Here is a 25,871-nt window from a genome sequence, read left to right as displayed (position 1 = left end):
AGATTAATCAGAACTGGTTTTGACAAGCACTGTGGCAATGGGAAAATTAAAACAGAATTTCAGGGGGGGGGAACAAGAACAAACGGGGGGGAGGGTAGAGAAAATAGTGCAATAATGAATGAATGGAAACCCAAAATCTCTACAAATGTTTATTACAATTAATAAAATTTTAAAAAAATAAATAAAAATCCTAGCCTTCAAGGAGAAACTTGGTTTCACCCTTTCCAAGACAGACTTGTTTTCTTGGCAGATTTCGTTATGTTTAAGACTCTTCTCCAGCACCACAATTCGAAGGCATTGATTCTTCTTCTGTCATCCTTAGTCTTTGCCTAGGTCTTTGATACATAGCAAGTAGTTGCAAAGACCATGGCCTGGATAGGTGCATCTTAGTCTCTAGACTGATGTTGTTGCTTTACAGTACTTTGGAGAGGTCCCTAACAGCAGATATTCCCAATGTAATATGTCTTTTGATGTCCTGACTGCTGGTGCCAAGAATGCTGACTGTCGAGCCAAACAAGCTGTAATTGTTAATAACCTCAAGTAGGTACTCTAAAAATGTCTCCCCCTAGATTTTTAGAGTGATAATGAAAGACAGTTGCCACCCAAAAAGACATACACACCCATGTCGATTGTCACACTATTTGCAACAGCAAAGAGATGGAAGCAAACCAAGTGCCCATTAACAAATGAGTGGATAGAAAAACTACGGTATATTCACCTAATGGAACACTACATGTTGTTGTTATGTGCCATCGAGTCGCTTGCAACTCATAGCGACCCTATGTGCAACAAGCCCTAAACTCCGCTCTGTCCTGTGCCAATCGCACCATCTCCAATACACCCATCCCAATTGCCCCAGTCACTGAATCAATCCACCTCAGAGAGGGCCTTCCCCTCCTGCACTATCCCGCCACCCTACCAAGCATGATGTCCCTCTCTAAGGACCGGTCCCTCCTTACAACATGTCCAAAGTATGTTAGACGGACCCTCAGAATCCTTGCCTACAAGGAGCCGCCCGGTTTGACCCTTTCCAGGATGAATCTGTTTGTTTTCCTAGCAATCCATGGTACCCTCAATATTCTTCTCCGGCACCACAGCTCAAAGGCATCAATTCTCCTTCTATCCTCCTTGGTCATTGTCCAACTCTCTGATGTATAACAAGTGATTGCAAAGACCATGGCCTGTATCAGACGCACCTTAGTCTCCAGAGAGACACCACTGCTCTTCAGTACTTTGGAGAGGTCCCTAACAGCAGACTTTCCCATGGCAATATGTCTTTTAATTTCCTGGCTACTGGTGCTGAGTGTTGAGTGCGGAGCCAAGCAAACTAAAGCTGTGAACAATCTCAATCTCTTCACCATCCATCCTGATGCTGCCAATTGGTCCAGTGGTGAGAATCTTTGTCTTCTTGATATTGAGCCTCAATCCACACTGGAGGCTGCAGTCCTTGACCCTCTGCAACAAGCGCTTCAGGTTTTCCTCACTTTCCGCAAGCAGGGTGTGTCATCTGCATAACGCAGATTGTTGATAGCACTACAAAAAAACCTAATAAAATATTCACATCCCCACTTTCAGCAAGCAAGACTGTGTCATCTGCTTAACACAGGATGCTGATGAATCTCCCTCCAATCCTGAAGCCATGTTCCTCTTCATAGAGTCCAGCTTCTCGGATAATGCTCAGCATATACACTGAATAGGCATGGGAAAAGAATACAACCCTGATACACTCTCTTCTCAATTTTAATCCATGCAGTGTTCCCCTGCTGTGTTTGCACACAGCCTCCTGGTCCCAGTATAGGTTCCACATGAGCAAAATTAAGTGCTCTGGGATTCCCATTCTTCTCAATGTCGGCCACAGCTTGTTATGATCCACACAGTCAAATGCCTTTGCATAGTCAATAAAGCACAAATAGACTTTCTTCTGGTAATCCTTACTTTCAGTCAGGATCTACCTGACATCAGCAATGATATTCCCGGTGCAATGGCTTCTTCTAAATTCTGCTCGAATTTCTGACAGTTACCTGTCTATTTACTATTCTAGCCAGTTTTGAATGATCTTCAGCATTATTTTGCTTGCATGTCACAATAATAATACTGTTCAAAAGTTTCCACATTCAGTTCGATCACCCTTCTTGGGAATGGACTGAAGCACTTTTTGCAGAAGATCAAGGAATGCAGCCTTCGATATGGATTGCATCTCAATGTTAAGAAAACAAAGATTCTTACTAACAGATCAATAGGCAGTATCATGATGGATGGAGAAGACAATGAAACTGTCAACAGCTTCATCTTGCTTGGGTCCACAATTAACACCCCTGGTACCAGCAGTCAGAAAATGAGGAAACACACTGCACTGGGAAAATCTGCAGTTAGGGATCTTTCTAAATTGTCAAGGAATAATGATGTCAATTTCAAGACTTAGGTACATCTGATTCAGGCCATAGTCTTTCTAATTACTTGTTATGCATCTGAGAGCTGGACAATGACTAAGGATGACAGGAAAAGAATTGACACCTTTGAGACGTATGGTGCTGGAGAAGAGTACTGACCATCCCATGCACGGCCAAGAGAATGAACAGATATGTCTTGGAGAGGGTGCAGTCAGAGTACTCTTTGGAGGCAAGAATGATAAGGCTTTGCCTCACATACTTTGGGTATATTGCTGGGAGGTGCTATTACTAGGAGAAGGACATGATGCTGGGAAGGGTGGAGGGTTGGCAAAGGAGAGAAAGGCTCTCACCCAGACAGACTGACACAGTGACTGCTGTAATGGGCTCTTGTGTGTCAGGAAGTGTGTGAGGACAGCGCAGGATAGTTCAGATCTTTTGTTCATAGGGTCACTATGAGTCATACTCAGCTTTAAGACACCTAACAACAACATCAACAATATTACACAACTTACACAACATAGGTGACACCTGAGACCATTATGCTGAGTGAAGTATCTCAGTCACCACAAAAGGACAAATATTGTATAACACCACTGTTCTAAAACAAGACTAACATGAAGGTTGGGGGAAACTAAGAAAAGAGGGGATAAATAAGGAAAAGAACTATGATTAGGCATTATATATACAACAGCAGCCCAGAATAAGAGATATATTGCAAAGAGAACTGGGGGGCGGAGGAGAGCGGGGGTAGGGGGTGGGTGGGTGGGGGATGAATTGTGCAACACTGACCAGGGTTCTTTTTTCAAAGTGAACTGAGGCAAGGGGAAGGACTGGAGAAGAGGTAAAATGTGCAACAATGAATGGATGAAAATCTAACTTTTCTGTCAACTTTCATTAAAATCACAAAACTAAAAATTTTATTTAAAAGAAAGATAGATATGAGCCACACAAAGGTCTCTTGAGATGTTCCCTCACTTCAAAAAGTGTAGACGATTTTGGAGGATCACAAACTTGAAAAATGGCTTCTTACAATCTACGTCTCTTGTTGTCAGGAGCACCATGAAGGCACAGGAAACCAGGCTTGTCCTTTCCCTGGTCAACCTGCTGAGTCCTGTCCCTGTGGGTCTCACTGAGCCTTGTCCACATCAGATCCTGTCCATCCCTCCTGCTATCCCCATCACTGTCCCTCCCATCATCCTGCTGTTATCCCCATGCCCCACCCGTCAGCCCCAACATCGTCCCCACCATGGTCCCTTCTGAGCTCAGCCCCAGATAGGCTTGCTTGGGGGCTACTGAGACCAAAAGGCTGAGGACTTTCTTAGTCCCATCCCTCACACCTGCCCCATACACCTGAGTACCTGCGTGATGAAGTCCTTGTCCAGCTCCTCCTCAGGTTTCTCAGGGTCTTCAGCAGCCACCTCTTGCCCCTCTCGGACACCGTAGTTCTGGGACAAGATCTCCGAGAGGTTGAACTGGTGGTCAGCAGAGCCCATGGACACTGCTACAAAGGAACTTGTCTGAGCCTTACCCACCAGGCACTCCAGATAAGGGACTGCGGTGGGTGGGCCCAGGTGGAAGGGATCCCTGGTAACTCAGTCCAGCCGAGGGTGTGCAGACAGGTGTGGGAAAGTGCAGGGCACCTCTGGCTCCCTTCTCCAGCCCCCCTTGGACTGCACACCCTATCCCAAGGGCTATTCCACCTGGGAATCTATCCCAACAACTAAAATGGGAGTAACAAGGTACCTGCTGTCTGCTGACCGGGCTCCACTGGGCACAGACCGTGGGTAAGGCAGGAGGCCACACAAGGGCCTTGCCTCTCCTCCGAGGAGGCCTGCAGAGAAAGAGCAAAGTCAGGGCTTGAGTAGGGGTCTCAGCCAGATTGTGGGTGCCAGGAGGCACTGAGAATGTAGGGATCATTAATGGGCCAGGAATTGGGAAGGTGTATTACACGCTCCCTGGCTGCACACAACTTGGCTGGCGCACGTCTCCAACTCTGATTCCAGGACTCACGTGCCTGGGAAGATCCAGGCTCTGCACTGGGACATTCTCATGGACCCTGTTACCCCTGTGAGGAAGCCAGGCCACTCGGAGAGGCCATGTTTGAGCCATACAGTTACGATTCCAGGAGAATGGCAGCAACACAGAAGACACGTGGAGAACAACACTGTACAATATGAGGGCTCAAAGTGCTTCTCATCACCTGAATGAGGGGCATCACCATGCGGCAACACGAGCCGAGTTCCTCCAGCCACCCGCCGGGAAGGGTGCTCATTCCAGTAGGACTGCCTCACCAGGCACAGGGCGCCCACAGCACCCCGACAAACAGGTCTCACTCATCTCCACCCACACAGGGTCAGCTGTCTGGCCATGGAAACATCAAACAGGGGCACTCATCTTGAGAGCCTGTCCCCTCGAGGGGGCATCGCATGGCTGGGCTCTGCATTATAACAGCAGGATGACACGAAACACGAGGAGACAGGCAGTCTAAAAATTAATCCGGTTTCCGGGAGGACAGAGGTCCATTCTTCCACCGCAGCACACACCCAAGCTCACTGATGGACCACAAACGCCACCTTCACTCACTAAAACAGTGGCTCCACTACAACCACACACGGTCCAAAGTGCGTGAGGGCAAGCCAGGGACCAGGATCTCACAAGACCTTGTGGCTCCACCTCCAGATAGGTAAACTAAGGCCTAGACGCCAAGTAACTTACCCAAGGTCACCAGAAGAGGCTGGGCTACATCTAGCCCCTTAATGACCAGTGTCTTCGCCCTAGCCAATGTGCCCTTTAGACTGCTGGCTGCAGACTTCAGGGCAGGAGTCAAGCCACTAACAGGCCAACTCCCTGCTGGACAAAGGGTCTGGACGCACTCAGGCCGCTGGCCTAGGTATATGATGACCCAACCCTTACCTGTCTCACGGGGGTCCGGGTCAATCAGCGTTGTTCAGGTGCACATGGACTTGGCCTCTGCCCCCACCGCAGCCCCATGCAGCCACAAACCTATTAAACCTAACCGCACAGCCCTGAGTCCAGCGACCTCCTGGCGACACCCCAGCAGGTGTCGGAGACGGAAATGGAAGGAGCCTGCTCATCTTCCTCCCGCTGAGCTGTGGTCTTTCAGCCGCACCAAACCACAAGGACTCCTTGAGGCCTGACCGATTCTCTAAATACCCTCACCCCTGAGGAAGAAGGGGTCTCCAAGAAACCACCGGCCAGGCCCCCATCTTCGCGTTGCCAACACCGAGGCAAAAGAGGAGAGAACCATCCAAGCTCTGCACTGTCTCCCTGCAACCTCTGTCCAGACAAAGGCTGTGGCCAGGGCTGCTAAGAGCAGTCCCTTCTGCCAGAGCGCAGCCTGGGCACCTAGACAGGAGGCCGGGCGCAGCTTTCCCAGAAGTTACACTGGGGTCCTTGGACGGGCCCTGCGTGCGCCCTCACTTCATGCTCACCGGGCACCGTGAGAGCAGCGCTCGCTGGACACTTGGGTCGTCTCTTGCATCACCCTGAAATCCAGAAAGCTGGAAACCCAAAACTTCATGCTGGCCAGAGCTGACCCAGGACCACCTGTTGTCTGTCCCCCAACCACCCTGTGTCTTCTTCTCACCTTCCTCCGGGTGGTCCTGCATCACAGCCCCAAACTCTCAAAGCAAGCCTCAACTCAGAAATCCTGGACGCCCCGAACGCGCGCCCCTGGCTCTGGGATCCCGCAAGGTCCAGCGCTGCGCGGAGAATGGCGGTCTGGGGGGGCTCCAAAAACTAACTTGCGGCCCTAGTGACAGCCCCGCTCACTCGAGAGCTGACCCTGGGGCAGCATCCCTAAGCACCAGATCTGCGCGGGGCGCCGGCTAGGTCCCGAGTTCGAGTCCTGCCACAGGTCTTAGCAGGTGGGCAGCTCCGGGATGCTCTCGGCGCTACATCTGCCTAGAAGCTGAGGGACAAACGGGGTCCCGACGGCGTGGCCACGGCGCTCCGCAAAGTTTGCAGGCGCCGGTGGCGGGGTGAGGGGACCCCGCAGCCCAGGGGCGGGACAGGAGGACGACGTGGAGGCCCCGCCCACAGCAGCCCATCCCCAGGGCCGGGGGTCCCCGGGGCACACACACCCCACCCCACCCCCGGCCCGCCTGGGCCCCGCCCATCCCTGGAGCCGCGCATGCGCAGTGCAGCCCGCGATGTGGCACTCGAAGGGGGGGGCCCGGGCCGGGGGCGGCCGCCGTCGGAGCCTCGGGCCCTCGGCCCTGTGCAGACGCAGCACCCGGGTCCGACCTCAGAGCCCTGGCGCCAGCGCGTCCGTGCGTGGGACCTCCGGATGCAGCCAAGCTGGGCCCGGGAGCCAGGGGCGCGTGGTGGGGACCGGCTCCCCCGACCCGCTCACTCACCTCCGCCATGGCCGTGTGTGCGCGGGAGGCGGTGGCCGCGCCGGGATCCCCGGATGCGATGCCGCGCGCTCATTGGCTGCGGCACGCGGGGGCGGAGCCGGGGCGGGCCGGCGCGTAGTAGGTGCGCGCGGGCGGGTCCGGGCGCCCCCTGTCGGGCTTCGCGGGCGGCGGGGCCGAGGTGTTGGGTGCGCTCTGCAGGCCTGGGGAGATGTCGGTGGTGAAGTACTGGCTCCCAGTGGCCTCGCCTGCGCTCAAGCACCTGTTCACATATCTTCCTTCCCACCTGGGGACCTACGGAAACTGCGGTCGAGCAGCCCGGGCCATCCTAGGCAGGAGTTGTAGAGCCAGGGTTGGAAGCCAAGCACGTGGTTCAAGATTTTCAGGGTTTGCCTCTACTGGGGAGGTTGGGAAGTGCACCGTTAAAACAGGGTTTGAGGATCTTTTGCATTCAGTGCCATTTCATTCGGAAGTGCACCGTTAAAACAGGGTTTGAGGATCTTTTGCATTCAGTGCCATTTCATTCCAAAACCTGGTTTGGTTTATTTTCTTGATTCTCCATTGTTTAGGGAAAGCTGCGTGATAGAATGTAAAATCTGTGCTGCCAACCCAAAGTTATGCAGTTCGAATCCACCAGTCACTCTTACTGTGTGCCTTATTCACTGTTAAGCTTTTGCATACGCTGAGAAGGTAAACTCCACAAAACTGTGATAGAAAGGAAGTGGAAGGAGAGGAGGGAGTGAAGGATAGTGACCCTGAGAATTCTGGTTTGAACTGGTGAGAGAATAAGTAGACAACACTTCCAGCCAAAACAGGAAGAGTGGGATTGGGAAGAACAACCGCTTCTGGAATGTTGACACGTTGAGATGCTCAAGGATTGATGCTGATAAAGATTTTCGCAGCCCTCTGGGAGCTGACCACCCTGCTCTCAGAAAAGCGGGGTTCTTCAAAGGTCTGCCATCATATGATCCAGGAAGCGCTCACATCTTTCTTATCTGCTATCATTTAAACTGAGAGTTTGTGCCTTGGTGGTCAGGATCACTGACACAAGTTGCTGTTGGTTCATTCTTTTAATCAATGGACTAAAAAATCCTGTAGATTATATGTTAGATAGTGTCCTTACAAGACTTAATGTGGCTTAGGGGAGTTGTGCTGCCAACCCAAGGGCACACAGCTTGAATCTAGCAGCTGTTCCATGGGAGAAAAAATGAGCAGTCTCCTGTGCAATTTACAGCCTCTGAAAACCTGCTGGAGGGTCAGGCGCAACATGCATAACAAAATACTTATTCTTGCAACTATCTTTGCAAGCTCCTGCTAACTCTTGAAAGCTTGAATATATTCCCTAAGAAAATGTAAATAAACAAAATGAAAAGCAGTACATCCTGAGCTGACCACTTAAAGAACAACAAAGGAACAGAGGTTTGAATGCTCCCAGCAGACAACAGAATGCAGTTGAGCACATGCACCCATTTGGGGTGTGTGTATGTGTGTGTGTGTGTGTTAATTATTATTAGTTTTAATGAAAGTGTACAGAGACGGAATTTCCATTCATTCATTGTTGCACTCTTCTCCCTGCCCACCCTTCCCTCCCCTCCCCCCAATTTGCTCTTCTCTTTGAAAAGAAAAAGAAAAATTCTTTCATTGTTATACAATCCCTTCCCCCAAGTCCAATCCACTATGCAGCCTTCATTCTGGACTCCTGTCATGACAATAATACCTAATCACATATCCCTTTTAAACAGTTTTCTCCCTCATCTGTTTCAGTGTAGTATACATTATTTAACCTATCTTTATCCATCTTCCCCCAAACCCGATGTCAGTCTGGTTTTATAACAGTGGCACTATGCAGTATTTGTCCTTTTGTGACTGAGATATTTTACTCAGAATAATGTCCTCTAGGGTCATCCATTTTAAATAATATTGTATGAGTTCCTTGTTTTTCAATGCAGCATAGTATTCCATTGTGTGAATATACCACAGCTTTCTCTATCCATTCATTTGGTGATGGGCACTTAGGTTGTTTCCAACTCCTTGCTATCATGATAAGCCACGATAAACATGGGTGTGCATATATCTGCTTGGGTGTCAGTTATGGTCTCTTTGGAGTATATTCCCAGTAGTGGAATTGCTGGGTCAAGTGGTATCTCTATTTGCTACTTTTTTAAAAAATTTTAATTATTTTGTGTGCGTGTACCGTTAAATCAGATCTGACTGGTACAGGAGGAGATTGTCCCTCCTTCTCCAGCAGGGCATCTGGTGGATTCGAACCGCGTATTTCTAGGATTGCAGTGCAGCTTCCTGCCACTAGGCCACCAGAGCTCACCTATTTGCTACTTTTTGTGAAAGCGCCACACTACCTTCCACAGTGGTTGCACCAACCCATTTGGTTTTTCCTGGCACTTCTCTGCCCAGTGTTGTACCCACACATGGACTGCTGGACCAAGTCTGTCCCAAAGTGCAACACTATAGCTGAAAAAAAAAAATTAAAAAAAAAAACAAAAAAAAACACTATAGCTGAGATAGTTCCTTTAAGGCAAGGACGATCCCCAGAAAGCTGTTGACTCCTAGGTGCAGGGAGACGTGCTTTGTTTCAGAAGAAGGTCGCCAGCCAGTGCCTTTTCTTTTTGCGCTCCAGTCTTTTTCCCAAGGATTTGGGCAGCTTGTATGTATGCATGTCACTGTCCATTGGTTCCAGTTCTGTGGAGATCAACATCAAGTTTGGAGGCAGCAAATCTTTACAGGAGGAGGTTGTTCAACTTTCTCCTTCAATGTGACATAGACTATGCTGCCAGCTCTGGTGTACATCTATACCCGGTTACGTGATGAAAGTATAAGAGGGAAATGAAAAAGTGATGAAACAACAAGTAAATAAAAATGACTTAGTACACTCAGCATAATGCTCTCCAGACTCTCCCAGATTATGTAATATTTTTGAAATTGTTGCTCCTGAGTGCTGCTTAGTATTCCATTGTATTAATGTAACACAATTTCTTAATACATTCAATTGTGATTGGGAATTTGGACTGTTTCCATGATCTTGTGATGGTGAATAACGCTGCTGTGAACATTGGGGTACAGATCTCCATTTGTGTCAGATCTAAGTTCCTTGGAATATACTCCTGCTGGGTCATACGGAGTTTCTATGTTCAACTTTTTTTTTCCTTTCTTGTTGTGTACCATCAAATCAGATCCAACTGGCACAGGAGGAGATTGCCCGCCTTCTCCAGTGAAGCATCTGGTAGATTCAAACTGCACACCTAGGCCACCAGAGCTCCTTTATGTTCAACTTTGTGAGGAAACACCAAACTGTCTTCTAGAGTAGTTCTACCATTTTACAATCCCACCAACAGTGTACGAGAGTTCCCACATCTCCACATCCTCTCCAACAATTATTGCTTGCCGCCTTGCTAAACTTTGCCGCTGCTGCTGGGGTAAGATGGTATCTCACTGTAGTTTTGATTTGCATTTCACTTACTGCCAGTGATTTTGAGCATTTCTTCATGTGTCTGTTGGCCATCTAGATTTCTTCCTCTGTGAAAAGTCTTTCCATGTCTTTTGCCCATTTTGTAATTGAGCTATCATTCTTTTTCTTCTTGAGGCCCAGAAGTATTCTATAAACTTTTATTATTTGACCCTTGTCTGAGATAGTATTACCAAATGTTTGTTCCCAGTTGGTAAATTTTCTTTTTTAACCTGTTGAAACAAGCTTTTTTATGAGCCCAGAGATTTAATCTTCAGAAGGTCCCTTTATCAATTTTATCCTTTCCATATTGAGCATTTCTGGCTGTATTTGGCAGTCTCTTTATACCATACACTAAGACTTCTAAGCTTGATCTCAGTTTGTCTCTTATGAACTTTATGATTTTGGCCTTTACTCACATGTCTCTGATCCACCTTGGTTTGATTTTTGTGTATGGTGTGAGATGTTAATTCTGTTTCAGCTTTCTGTAGTAGAAGTCCAGTTTTTCCAGCACCATTTGTTGAAGAAGTTGTCATTTCCTTATCGACTATGAGTTGACCTTAGATGTTGTTGTTGTTGTTGTTGTTGTTGTTAGGTGCCGTCAAGTTATAGATGACTCATAGCGACCCTATGAACGAAAGGCCTGAGCACTGTTCCAGAGTTTCCAGAGGAAAGCCATTTTGGAAGTGGATGCCACTCCTGCTTCCAGGCTTGTTTTAATTGGGAAGCTCCAGCAAACATTGTCCACCATGGGTAACCATTATCACATTTGGCACATCAGTGTCACAGTGTTCAGCATAACAGCAACCACGAGTTACCTCTGTATAGTAATGCACAGACCAGTGCTGTACCACTTAGAAGAGTGTTTTACAGAAAAACAATGTGAACCAGACCTGAGGGCCACAACTGGAATCACCCACCTTCGGCTTGGTAGAATAACTTTCTGTCCCCTAAGTGGCCAATGTAACTCTCTCTATGTCTTCGTTGTTATTGTTGTTAGGTGCCATCGAGTTGTAGACGACTCATAGCGACCCTACAGAGCGGTCCATTTCTGGGTTCTGAATTCTGCTCCACTGGTCTGTGTGCCTGTCATTGTGCCAGTACCATGCTGTTTTGGTTACTCCCACTGTGTAGTAGGTTTTAAGGTCAGGGACACATTCGCTTCTTAATTTTAAACCACGTAGTGCTTCCCTGCTCTTTTCGCACAACAGCCTCCTGGTCCAGGTATAGGTTCCGCATGAGCACAATTAAGTGCTCTGAGATTCCCATTCTTCTCAATGCCAGCCACAACTTGTTATGATCCACACAGTCAAACCAAGCCTTTGCACAGTCAATAAAGCACAAGTAGACATTTTTTTTCTGGTGTTCTCTACTTTCAGCCAGGATTCATCAGATGTTGGAAAAGTCTGCAGTTAGGGACCTTTCCAAATTACTGAGGAGTAATGATATTAGTTTGAGGACTAAGGTGTGTATGATTTAGGCCATGGTTTTTCCGATCACTTGCTAAGCATCTGAGAGCTGGATAATTAATAGGGATTACAGAAAAATTGATGTTGTTGAGCTGCGGTGTTGGAGAAGAGCACTGAACATCCCAAGGATGGCCAAGAGGACAAACAAATATGTCTTGGAGAGGGTGCAGCCAGAGTGTTCTTTGGAAGTAAGAATGAGGCTTCACCTCACATACTTTGGGCATGTTGCTAGGAGGGGCTATTCCTTGGAGAGGGGCATCATTCTGGGAAGGCTGGAGGGACAGCAAAGGAGAGGAAGACCCTCAACCAAGTGTCCTTCTCCAGGGAATGGTCCCTCTTGGACATATATCCAAAGTATGTGAGACAGAGCTTCAAAATGCTTGATCCAAGGGTCAGCCTGGTTTCACCCACTCCAGGATAAACCTGTTTGTTCTCTTTGCAGTCCATGGTATGTTCAACACTCTTCTCCAGCACCACAACTCAAAGGCATCAATTCTTCTTCTGTCAACCCTGGTCACTGTCCAGCATTCTGATGCATAGCAAGTAATTTCAAAGACCATAGCCTGAGACCTTAGTCTCCAGACGGACATTATTGCTCTTCACTACCCTGGTGAAGTCCCTGACACCAGATTTTCCAAATGCAATTTTTCTTTTGATTCCTGGGTGCTGGTTCTAAGAGTGTTGATTGTGGAGCTGAGCAAGCTGAAATTGTTAACAATCTCAAGCTCTTCCGTGTTTATCATGATCCTGCCAATAGACCCAGTGGTGAAAATCTTTGTCTTATTAATGTTGAGCTTCTATCCGTACTGAATACTGCATACTGCAGTTCTTGACCTTCTGCAGCAAACAATTCAGGTCCTCCTCAGTTTCTGTGAGCAAAGTATGTCATCTACATAATGTAGGTTGTTGATGGGTCTTCCTCCAATCCTCATACCATATTCCTCCTCATAAAGACTAGCCTCCTGAATGACCTGTTCCACATATAGATTGAAAGGGTATGGAGACAGGATGCATCCCCAATGCATTCCTTCGCTAATTTTGAACCATGCAGTGTTTCTTTACTCTGTTTTGATGACTGATTTCTGTTCCAAGGATATGTTTCTTAAGAGCACACTCTAGTTTCCTGGGATTCCCATTCTTCTCAAAGTTAGCCACAATTTGTTGTGATCTACAGTCAAATGCCTTTGCATAGTCAATGAAACACCGATAGCTATTCCTCTGATACTCTTTGCTTTAAGCCAAGATCCATCTGACCCTGGTGAAAATGTCTTTGATGCCACCACTTCTTCTAAACCCAACTTGTATTTCTGGTAGTTCTCTGTCAATGTACTGTTCCAGTGGGCTTTGGATAATCTTCAGCTGGTTTTTGCTTGCATGTGATCAATAAAACACAAGTAACTATCTTTCTAGTATTATTTGATTTCAACCAAGATCCATCTGGGATCAGAAATTATATTCCTTATGCTACAGCCTCTTCCAAGCCCAGCTATGTTTCTGGAAGCTCTCAGTCTATGTACTATTTCAGACATTTTTAAAATAATGTTCAGCAAGATTTCACTTTCATGTGAAATTGATGATAGTGTTCAATAGTTTCCATATTCTGTTGGATCTCTCTTTTGGAAATGGGAGCAAATATAGATTTCAGTTAGTTAGCTAGTATCTGTCTTCCACTTCTGTCATGAAACATCTCAATTGTTACTCCACCAGTTCTTGGGGTCTTCTTTTTTTGCAATGTCTCCAATGCACCTTGAACTTATTTCTTCAGTACTATTGATTCTTGATCATATCCTACTTCCTGAAGTGGTTTAATGTCAACCAATTCTTTCTGGTACAGTGACACACACTCTCTCTCTCTTTCTCTCTGTATGAGTTCTTTTGATGCTTCCTGCATCATTCAAGATTTTACCCATAGAACCCTTCAGTGTTGTAACTCGAGGCTTGTATTTGTTCTTCAGTTGTTTCTGCTTGAGAAATGCTAAGAGTCTTCTTCCCTTTTGGTTTTCTAACTCCAGTTCCTTGTACATTTCCTTATAAAACTTTACATTGTGTTCCCAAATGGCCCTTTGAAACCTGTACTCAGCTCTCTTACCTCAGCTTGTGTTCTTCTTTTTCTTCTTCACTTCTTTTTGTTCCAATGTAAGTTTCAGAGACTCTTCTGATATCTATTTTGGTCTTTTCTTTTTACCCTCTCTTTGTAATGGCCTTTTGCTTTCCTCATGGATGATATCATTAGTGTTCATTAAATCTACTTTGTTTTTTAAAATTCAATTGGGATACACTCAAGGTCATATTTTGGTTCTCATGGACTTATTTCCATTTTCTTCAACTTCAATTTGAACTTCCATATGAGTAGTGGATCACAAGCCTAGAGTTGCAATAATTAAAGATATTATGGACAGAATAGTGAATGATCCAAGATGCATCAAAAAGATGGAAATCATACATACAGTCACTGTACCAAAATAATTGACTGATACAGAAGATTTTCATGAAATAGCATATGACCAAGAGATAATGGCGATGAAGGGAAAAGTTCAAGTTGCTATGAAGGAATTGGAGGGGGAAAAAGCCCCAGAAATTGATGGAATACCAACTGTTATATTTAAGCAAACAGATGCTGCCCTGGACATGCTCACAAAGTTGTGCTAAGAAATTGGGAGGACAGCTATTTGGCCAGCTGACTGGAACAGATCCATATTTATTCCCATTCCAAAAAAAGGGCAATCCAACAGAGTACGGAAATTATCAAACAATATCACTAATATCACACACAAGCAAAACTTAAATGAGTTATTTTAAAAAATGACAAATAGTGTGGATCACAATAAATTGTGGCTAACCTTGGGAAGAATGGAAATCCCAGAACACCTGATTGTGCTCATGCAAAACCTGTACTTAGACCAGGAGGCAGTCATCAGAATAGAGCAACGAAACACTGCATGGTTCAAAATCAGGAAAGGAGTGTGTCAGGGATGTGTCCTGTCTCCATACCTTTTCATCTATATGCAGAACAGATCATTCAGGAGTCTGGTCTTTATGAGGAGGAATGTGGCATGAGGATTGGAGGAAGACGCATCAACAACCTGTGGTATGTAGATGACACAAACTTGCTTGCTGAAACTGAGGAGAACCCGAAGCATCTGCTACAGAAAGTCAAGGATTGCAGTCTTCAATATGAATTGAAACTCAACATAAAAAAACTAAAGATTCTCACCACTCAGCCAATTGGCAGCACCATGATAGATGGAGAAGAGATTTGGGATTATCAACAATTTCAGCTTTTCTAGGTCCACATTTAACGAGCAGCCAAGAAATCAAAAGACAAATTGGATTAGGGACCTCTCTAGAGTGCTGAAGTGCAAAGATGATAGTCTAGAAACTAAGGTGCACCTGATCCAGGCCATGGTCTTTGCAATTACTTGCTATACACTGGAGAACTGAACAATGAAATGCATAACAGAAGAATAGATGCCTTTGAGTTGTGGTGCTGGAGAGTGCTGAACATAGCCTGGGCTGCCAAGAGACAGAGACTTTGGATTTCCATTCATTCACTGTTGCACTTTTCTCCCTGCTCACCCCTCTCCTCCCCCCAGTTCACTCTTCTCTTTGAAAAGTAAATGAAAAATTCTTGCATTGTTATACATTCCCACTCCCCAAGTCCACTCCATGATGCAGTCTTCATTCTGGTTTCCTGTCATGACAATAATACCTAATAATAATTAAAAAAATCCCTTTTAAACAGTTCTCTCCCTCATCTGTTTCAATACCGTATACATAATTTATCCCATCTTTCTCAGTCTCCCCCAGCCCCGATGTCAGTCCTGTTTTACAACAGTGGCACTATGCAGTATCAGTTTGGTTTTTATAGCTACAAATCTTAGATTGGAATAATTGTTAGGCTTAATTTTGATTATTGATGTTAATGATAACATGTGTATTGTTAGTATATTTATTTTAATCAGTTGAATTTCAGTGCTGCACTTGGGAGTAAATACTGAAGTATGCATTAATTTTTTTAAATATTTAGCCTAGCAGAGATAAATTGGGCAAGTATTTTGTGTTCTGTGTATTTTTTTTACCCGATGGATATTGAATAGTAACTTGCGTTAAGAAAGCTTTTTGTGACCATGTCTCTCTTTTCAGCAATAAAATGTGTGTTTTTTTTTTAATAAAACTTTCTCCCTGGATGAACAATTTGAAATGAAACAGTATTTAAAATTATTTCTGCCTACAAATATTTTTGGGTGTGTTTCTTTTTTTCTAATTTAAATTTATTATTAATTTCGGTAAAAATTTACAGAGACTTTGGATTTCCATTCATTCATTGTTGCACATTTCTCCCCTCCCAAGCCTCCCCCGCAGAACACTACCCTCTTGGAAAAGTAAAAGAAAAATTCTTTCATTGTTTTACAAACCCTCCCCCAGGTCCACTCCACCATGTAGCCATAGCTCTAGACTCCTGTGATGACAGAAATACCTAATCACATATCCCTTTTAAACAGTTTTCTCCCTCATCTGTTTCAGTGCAGTGTACATTATTGAACCCATCTTTCTCAGTCTCCCCCCAACCCCAGGGTCAGGCCTGTTTCACAACAGTGGCACTATGCAGTATTTGTCCTTTTGTGACTGAGCTACTTCACTCAGCATAATGTCTTCCAGGGTCACCCATTTTTAATAATATTGCATGAGTTCCTTGTTTTTCAATGCAGCATAGTATTCCACTGTGTGAATATACCACAGCTTCTCTAGCCATTCGTTTGTTAATGGACATTTAGGTTGTTTCCAACTCCTTGCTATTGTGAACAAAGCCACCATAAACATGGGTGTGCATATATCTGCTTGGATGTCTACAAATATTTTTTAAGTAATTTATTTTCAACTTGACATTCATCTACATCACTGAAGCAGTGATCTTACTTCTTTTACTCTTTATTCTGGTCAAGGTTTAATTGACCTTTAGTGAAGGAGACTAATGAAAATTTGCTGAATATTTTGAGAACCCAAATGTATCAACAAAGAGGTACAATAAGGTAACTTTAAGGCATTTAAAGGGTAAATGTATGGACATTTATAAAATTTCATAGGTAATGTCTCTTCTAGCATCTAAGTCATGTTGTTGTTGTTAAGTGCCATCAAATCGTTGACTCAAATGAGATAACTCATAACGAACCGATGAACAAAAGACCTGAATGCTTGTATCACTTTTATCATTTCTCTAAGTTCATAGAGTTTCTGGAGGCAAGCTATTTTAGAAGTGAATGCCACTCCTGCGTCCAAGGTTGTTTTAATCGGGAGCTCCACCAAACACTGTGCACCATGGGTTAACATTATTGCATTTGACACATCAGTGTCACAGTGTTTAGCATCACAGCACCTACAAGTTACCTCTGTACAGCAAATGGACAGACCAGTGCTATACCGATTAGAAGAATGTTTGACCAAAAACAATTAAAACCAAGCCTGAGGGCTGCAGATTAAAATTACCTACCTTTGGCTTGGTTACATACTTTTCAAACCACTAGGCCAACAGAGCTCTCTCCATGTTGTTGTTGTTAAATGTCGTCATCATAAAGCTATGTTTTTCTAATCTAATAAAGGTTTATTGTGTTCTTAAAAGAAAAAAACACACTTTGGTGATGAAGGAGGAAGTTCAAGATGCTCTGAAGGAACTGGCAAAAAACAAGGCCCCAGGAATTGATGGAATACCAAAAGCATATTTCAGCAAACAGATGTGGCACTGGACATGCTCACCAGTTTATGCCAAGAAAATCTAGAGGACAATTACCTGTTCAACTGATTGAAAGAGATCTGTATTTATTCCCATTCCAAAAAAAATGTGATCCAACAGAGTGTGGAAATAATTGAATCTTATCACTAATATTATACACCAGTAAGATCCAGCTGAAGATTATCCAGAAATTACTGGAACTGCCAGATACGAAGGCTGGATTCAGAAGAGGTCATGGCACTTGAGGCATCATAGCCAAAGTTAGATGGATCTTGGCTGAAAGCAGAGAGTACCAGAGAAATGTCTATCTGTGTTTCATCGACTAAGCAAAGGCATGTGACTATGTGGATCACAACAAACAGTGCTTGAGAAGAATGGGATCTCAGAACACTTAGTTGTGCTAATATGAAACCTATACTTGGAACAGGAAGCAGGAGTAGTCAGAACAGAACAGAGAAGGTGTGTGTCAGGAATGCATCCTATCTCCATACCTTTTCAATCTATATGCAGAATAGGCCATTCGGGAGGCTGGATTTTTTGAGGAGGAATGTGGCATCAGGATTGGAGGAAGATTCATCAACAACCTGTGTTGTGTAGATGGCACAACCTTGTTTGCTGAAACCGAGAAGGACATGAGGTGTTTACTGCAGAAGGTCGAGGACTGTAGTCTTCAACACTGATTGAAGCTCAACATCAAAAAGTCAAAGATTCTCACCACTAAGCCAATTGATAACTTTATGCTAGAGAAGAGATTGAGATTGTTAACAACTTCAGTTTGGTGGTTCCACAATGAACACTCTAGGCACCAGTAGTCAGAAAATCAACAGATGAATTGCATTGGCAAAATCTTCTGTCAGTGAACTCTCTAGAATATTGAAGAGCAATGATGTCAGTCTGGAGATGAAGGTGCACCATAGTCTTCGCAATTACTTGCTATACATCCAAGAGCTGAACAATGATTAAGGGTAATAGAAAAAGGATCAATGCCTTTGAGTTGTGGTTCTGGAGAAGAGTGTTGAGCATTCTGTAGATTGACAGGAGAAAAACCAGACCTATCTCGTAGAGGGTGAAGCCAGGATGCTCCCTGGAAACAAAAATTTTGAAGCTTCACATACTTTGGGCATGTGTCCAGGAGTGACCAACCAGTCCTTGGAGAGGAACCTCATGTTTGGAAGGGTGGAGGGACAGCACAGAAGAGGAAGACTCAGGATAAGATAGATTGACTCAGTGACTGGAGAAATGGGAGTAGGTCTGTTGGAGACAATGAGATTGGCTCAGGATAGGGCAGGTTTCACAACTAATGTTCATAGAGTCAACCCAATGGTACTTAACAACAAGACAATATTCTAATCTGCTGTTCATTGTGCTAGGGTCAAAATTAGGTAAATGAGGCAAAGCTGAGTGGAGAAAATGTCAGAGTGGATAGCAATGAGATAAGGGAGGTGGTGGAAGCTGTAAACAGCAGAAGGCATAATGCCTCTGACCTGACATGCAGGGCAAAGCTGATTAGTGTTTCAGGCTGTGAGTGATGTCAAAGAACAGTGGACTGGAATAAGAACCACACATCAAACTTTTATTCTCTCCGTTTTCTTTGGATGTTTCTGGATCATCTAAGATTTTGCCCATAATATTTCTCTGTATTGCATCCTGAGACTGGAATTTGTTTTTCTTTTCTTTCAGCTTGAGAAATGCCAAGAAAGCTCTTGCCTTCTCCAATTCTAGGTCTATGCACATTCTAGTATAATACTTAGCTGTGTCTTCTAGAGCTTCCCTTTGAAATCTTCCCTTTAACATCTCTTCCCTTTGCTTTGGCTTCTCAATGCTCTAGTGCAATTTTCAGTCTCTTCTGACCTCCATTTTGGTTTTTTCTTTCTCCTTTCTTTATAATGACCTTTGGTCTCTTTATGGAAGACATCCTTGATGCTACCTCACAACTCATCCGGTCTTCGATCATTGATGTTCAAATGGTTCAAACCTATTCTGAAGATTATTTGTAAATTCAGGTGAGATAGATTCAAAATCATATTTTGGTTTTCAAGAACTTGTTTTAATTTTCTTAAGCCTCCATTTGAACTTGAACATGAATTATTGATGGATGGTCTATTCCACAGTCAGCACCTGACTTGATTTTGCTGATATTAAGCTTCTCCAACCATTCCTCCCACAGATGTAGTCAATCTGATTTCTAGACAGTCCATATGGGGAAGTCCAGATGTAAAGTTGCCACTTGTGTGTCTTTTAAAATATATTTGTGACCAGGAGAAAACAAAATAGATGAATGTGACCTTCTAAGAATCAAATCCCTATGCACATTAAAAAAAAACCAAAACCAAAAAAAAACTTCTCCAACAGGGTAAAAAAGGAAAACCACAGACTGGGAAAAAAGTATTTGGAAATGACATATCTGATAAGGGTTGTTGTTGTTGTTGTTGTTGTTGATTGCCTTCAAGTCAAGCACGACTCACAGCAACCCTAGGAACAAAAGGCCTGAAGCCTCTCTATAACTATCAACATTTATCAAAGTTCATAGACGTTGTGAAGGCATATTGTTTAGAAAGTGGATGACACTTCTGCTTTATAGAATACTCCAGCACCTTAACAAGAAAAAGGTGAACACCCAACCACAAAACAGGCACAGGATATTAACAGACACTTCACCAAAGAAGACATTCAGATGGCGAACAAACGCATGAAGAAATGTTCAAAATTCCTATCTCGAAGAGAGATGCAAATCAAAACAACTAGGAGATATCATCACACGGCAGAAACAATAACCAAGTTCAACAGACTAGCAAGCAACAAACACTGGTGAGGTTGTGGAGAGATTGGAACTCTTATTCACTGCTGGTGTGAGTGTAAAATAGTATAGCCACTATAGAAGGCAGTTTGGCGCTTTCTCAAAGAGTTGGAAATAGGAATACCATTTGACCCAGCAATGCCACTATTGGAAATATACCCTAAAGAAACCAGAGCCAGAACTCAAACAGATTTATGCACACCCATGTTTATTGCTGCATTATTCACAATATCAAAGAGATGGAAGCAACCCAAGTGCCCATCAACAAAAGAATAGATAGGAAAACTATAGTATATTCATACAATGATTCCACTATACAGCACTGAAAAACTATGACGTCATAAAAAATCACACAATTTGGGTGACCCTGCAGAACTTTATGCCAAGTGAAATGTCTGAGTCACAAAAGGGTGTTATAAAGCAGATCTGACATGGGGGTGTGGGAAGAGAATAGAATAAGAGTAGATAATGAACATTGCACTGGAACAGAAGAAGAAAAGAACTATTTAAAAGGATTATATGATTAGGCATTATACTTATGACAACAGCCCAGAATAAGAGGTATATTGCAAAGAGGACTGGGTGAAGGGTGGAGAGGGAAGTATAATTGAACAACAATGAGTAATTTTTGTAAAAAAAAAGTTAACTGGGGGAGGGGGAAGAGCATTGGGGATAAAAATGTGCAACAATGAATGGATGAAAATCTAACTTCTGTAAACTTGCATTAAAATCTCAATTAAGATAAAATATTTTATTTAAAAAAATTTTAAAGATACTTGTGATGAATAAATCATTGAATGTACAGAATCTGATCATTCTTTTTCTGGTCTCATTTCTGTTACTAAGTCAGTTCTTTCCAACTACCATTCTTTCTCTATTGTTTCCGAATTTTGTGTTCTAGTCACAGATTATCACTAATGCCTCTTGATTGCATGTTTGGTCAATTTCAGACCACAGAATTGGTAAGAATCTCCAATTTCTTCCCTTTTGGCTTTAGCTGCTGGTGTGTTGTTATTGTTGTTGTTGTTGTTATGTGCCGTTGAGTCGTTTGCGACTCATAGTGACCCCATGTACAACAGCCCTAAACCCTGCTCTGTCCTGTGCCAAGTGCATTGCCTCTGACACACCCATCCTGATTACCCCAGTCACTGAATCAATCCACCTCATAGACAGACGGTCCTCCCCTCCTGCGCTGTCCCTCCACCCTACCAAGCATGATGTCCCTCTCCAAGGACCTGTCTCTCCTTACAATATGTATGTCAGATGAAGCCCCAGAATCCTTGCCTCTAAGGAGTAGCCTGGTTTAGCCCTCTCTCGGATGAATCTGTTTGGGTTTTTTTGGCAGTCCAGGGTACATTCAATACTCTTCTCCAGCACCACAGCTCAAAGGCATCAATTCTCCTTCTATCCTCCCTAGTCATTGTCCAACTCTCTGAAGCATAACAAGTGATTGCAAAGACCATGGCCTGTATCAGGCGCACCTTAGTCTCCAGAGAGACACCGTTGCTCTTGAGTACTTTAGAGAGGTCCCTAACAGCAGACTTTCCCATCTCAATACGTTTTTTTATTTCCTGGCTGCTGGTGCCAAGAGTGTTGACCGAGTGGAGCCGAGCAAACTGAAGCTGTGAACAATCTCAGTCTCTTCGCCATCCATCATGATACTACCAACTGGTCCAGTGGTGAGAATTTTTGTCTTCTTGACATTGAGCCTCAGTCCATACTGAAGGCTGCAGTCCTTGACCCTCTGTAGCAAGTGCATGAGGTCCTCCTCAGTTTCGGCAAGCAGGGTTGTGTCATCTGCATAACGCAGATTGTTAATAGATCTTCCACCAATCCTGATGCCACACTTCTCCTCATAGAGCCCAGCCTCTCGGATAATCTGCTCTGCATACAGGTTGAAGAGGTATGGAGATAGGACACATCCCTGGCGTACACCCTTCCCAGTTTTGAACCATGCAGTGTTACCCTGCTCTGTTCTGACGACTGCCTCTTGGTCCAAGTATAGGTTTTGCATTAGCACGATTAAATGTTCTGGAATTCCTATTCTTCTCAGAGTCAGCCACAGTTTGTTATGACCCACACAGTCAAAAACCTTTGCATAATCAATGAAACACAGATAGACATTCTTCTGGTATTCCCTGCTTTCAGCTAAGATCCATCTAACATCAGCTACAATATCCCTAGTACGACGACCCCTTCTGAACCCAGCCTGGACTTCCCGCAGTTCTCTGCTGATGTACTGTTCCAGTCGTTTTTGGATAATCTTCAGGAAAATCTTGCTTGCATGTAAATTATATTTGAATATAAGAGATCTTCCTTGTATGCGTATGGATAATTTTCTATTACTCACAACATTGTGATTCAAGATAGAACTTGAAAATGTCTTTTTAACTATGAACATAAGACCATTTTCTTCGTTTTTCATTCTTGGCATAGTACACCATGTGAATGTTTGGTTTAGAGTAGCCAAAGCCAGCCCATCTCATCTCACTAGTGATTAGAATGTCTATATTTTTTAATACCATTTTATTTTACACAACTTCTAGTTTTCCAATATCCATACTTCAAATATCCCGTGTTATAACTATTAAAGTCTGTTTACAGCTGATTCTCTTAATTTTTATTAACTTCCTATCTGGCTCTAGCTCTGATACTGTAATTATCCATGTTCCTCCATTGTTCATAGAGTTTTCTGAGGCCTGTTGTTTCAAAAGTAGATGACCAATCCTGCTTCCTAGTCTGTCTTAATCTGGGAGCTCCACTAAAACATGTCCACCATGGATGAATTTTCCAGCGTTGACACACCAGCAGCATGGTCACCCACAAGTTACCCACAATACAAAAATTTGACAGACAAGTGCTGTATTGATAAAAACAATTATTTTTCAGCAAGAAAGAGATACGAAGATGGAAGAAGTATTCAGAGTCACTGTAACAAAAGGAATTGGCTGACATATGAGCAAGAGCCTGCAGCAATGAAGGAAGAAGTTTAAGCTGTTCTGAAAGAATTGGTCAACAACAAAGCCCCAGGAATTGATGATATACCAAACAAACAGATGCTTCCCTCAATGCACTCACCCAGTTGTGCCAAGAAATCTGGAGGACAATCACCTGACCAACTGACTAGAAGAGATCCATGTTTGTTCCCATTCCAAAAAAAGGTGACCTGACAGAGTGCAGAAATTATAAAACAATACCACTAATATCACATATAAGCTAGATTCTGCTGAAAATTGTCCAAAAAGAGCTGGAACAGTACATCAACAAAGAACTGCCAGATGTGCAGGCTGGTTTAGAAGAGGACGTGGTACTAGAGATATTATAGCTAATGTTAGATGGATCTTGGCTCATAGAAAAGAGTACCAGTAGAATGTCTATCTGTGTTTCATTGACTATGCAAAGCCACAAACTGTGGCTGACTCTGAGAAGAATGGGAATCCCAGAGCATTTGATTGTGCTCATGCGAAACCTATAACTTGAACCAGGAGGCAGTCATCAGAACAGAGCAAGGACTCACTGCATAGTTCAAAGTTGGGAAGGGTGTATGCCAGGGATGTGTCCAATCTCCACACCTTTTCAATCTGTATACTGAACAGATCATCGGGGAGGCTGGGCTTTGTGAGGAGGAACATGGCATCAAGATTGGAGAAAGACTCATCAACAACCTGCTTTATGCAGATGACACAAACCTGCTTGCTGTAACTGAGGAGGACTTGAAGTGCTTGCTACGTAAGGTCAAAGATTGCAGCCTTTAACATGGATTGACGCTCAATATCAAGAAAACAAAGATTCGCACCACTGGGCCAAGTAGCAATATCATTATGGATGGTGAAGAGATAGAAAGTGGTAACTGCTTTAGTTTGTTTGGCTCCACAATCAACACTCTTAACACTAGAAGCCAGGAAATCAAAAGATAAATTGTATTGGGAAAGTCTGCTGTCAGGGACCTCTCCAGAGTACTGAAGAGCAATGATGTCAATCTGGAGACTAAGGTGTGCTTTATCCAGGCCATAGTTTTCACAACTGCTTGACTCAGGATGGTAGAAGGGGAATTGATGCTGTGGTGCCAGAGTACTGAATATACCAGGGACTGTCAGGAGAGCAAACAAGATTCTTCCTAGAGAGGGTGAGACCAGGCTGCTCTTTGGAAACAAGGACTCTGAGGATTCATCTGACATAGTCTGGGCATGTTTCAAGGAGGGACCAGTCCTTGGAGACGGACATCATGCTTTAAAGGGTGGAGGAACAGCGAAAGAGAAGAAGATCCTTGATAAGATTAAATGATTCAGCAAGTGGGATAATGAGAGTAGGTGTGTCAGAGACAGTAAAGTTGGCACAGGATAGAGCTAGTTTCAAGGCCATTGTATATAGGGTCACTATGAGTCTCAAGCTACTCAATGGCACATAACAACAACAACAACAACAGCAACAGCAAAAAGCTATAATGTAATTAACAATATGCATCTTCTTTTAATATCAAAATAAGAGGGAAGGAATACACAGTATCACTGTACCAGAAAGAAATGGCCGACAGTGAAATATTTCAGGAAGTACTGGATGATCAAGAGCCAGTGGTAATGAAGGAAGAAGTTTAAGCTGCACTGAAGGCATTAGCAAAAACTACGACCCCAGGAATCTACAGGATATTGACATGTTTCAGCTGACATGTGCATCCCTGGACGTGCTCACCATTCTATACCAGAAAATTTGGAGGACAGGTGCCTGGCTACCTGACAAAGAGAGATCCTTATTTGTCCCCATTCCCAAGAAAGATGATGCAACAGAATGCAGACATCATTAAACAATACCATTAATATCCAAATCAAGCAAATTATTTTTTTTTCCTGCTGCAGATTATTTTTAAAAGAACTGCCTAGAACAGTACATAGAGAACTGCCAGGAGTTCAAACTGTGTTTAGAAGAGGCCATGGCACTGGAGATATCATTGCTGATGCCAGAAGGATCCTGGCTGAAAGCAGAGAATACTAGAAGAACTTCTATTTGTGCTCTATTAACTATGCAAATATGTTTGACTGTGGATCATACCAAATTATTGCTAACATTGAGAAGAATGGGAATCCCAGAAAACTGAATTGAGCTCAGGTGAAATTTATATCTAGACCAAGAAGTTGTTTAATTTTAACAAAGCAAGGGAACACTACATGGTCTAAAATTAAGAAAGGGGTGTGTAAGAGTTGTAGCCTCTTTCCATATCTATTCCATCTGTATGCTGAGAAAAGTATTTAACAAACTAGATTCTAGGAAAAAGAATGTGGCATCAGAATCAGAGGAAGACTCAGCAACAACCTATATTGTGCAGATAACACAACCTTGCTGAAAGAGAGAACTTCAAGCACTTGGTACAAAAGATAAAAAAAATCTATAGCCTTCAATATGGATTACATCTCAACATCAAGAAAACAAAATTCTCACCACTGGACCAAATAGACAACATGATAAGTGGAGAAAGGATTAAAACAGTCAATGACATCATCTTACTTGGATCCAAAATCAGCACCCTTAGTACCAGCAGTCAGGAGATCAGGAGACGTATTGCACTGGGAAAGCATTCTGTCAAGGACTTCTCCAAAATACTGAGAAGCAAGAATGTCATTTTGAGACTAAAGTGCACCTGATTCAGACCAGTGCAC

At 43.6% G+C, this 25,871-nt stretch overlaps 2 protein-coding genes across 2 annotated transcripts in view; both read right to left on the bottom strand.

Moving 5' to 3' along the window:
- Window positions 1–4,662, bottom strand: part of MIER2 (mesoderm induction early response 1, family member 2) — a 27,094-nt gene extending 22,432 nt beyond the window's left edge. The window contains exons 1-3 of the mRNA XM_006898031.1: window positions 4,591–4,662; window positions 4,134–4,221; window positions 3,749–3,891 (exon numbers count right to left, since the gene is read on the bottom strand). Of these exons, the coding sequence (XP_006898093.1) occupies window positions 3,749–3,891; window positions 4,134–4,221; window positions 4,591–4,662 (303 nt within the window). The remainder of the gene's footprint in view (window positions 1–3,748; window positions 3,892–4,133; window positions 4,222–4,590) is intronic.
- A 2,176-nt stretch (window positions 4,663–6,838) lies between these two features.
- Window positions 6,839–25,871, bottom strand: part of THEG (theg spermatid protein) — a 68,291-nt gene continuing 49,258 nt past the window's right edge. The window contains exon 10 of the mRNA XM_006898030.1: window positions 6,839–7,052. Within this exon, the coding sequence (XP_006898092.1) occupies window positions 6,839–7,052 (214 nt within the window). The remainder of the gene's footprint in view (window positions 7,053–25,871) is intronic.

This window comes from Elephantulus edwardii, unplaced genomic scaffold (assembly GCF_000299155.1).
Source record: "Elephantulus edwardii isolate Elephantulus edwardi_28Jun2011 unplaced genomic scaffold, EleEdw1.0 scaffold00217, whole genome shotgun sequence".
Lineage (NCBI taxonomy): Eukaryota > Metazoa > Chordata > Mammalia > Macroscelidea > Macroscelididae > Elephantulus > Elephantulus edwardii.
The sequence above is the reverse complement of the archived record's forward strand: the minus strand, read 5'-3'. Positions and strand labels throughout refer to the sequence as shown.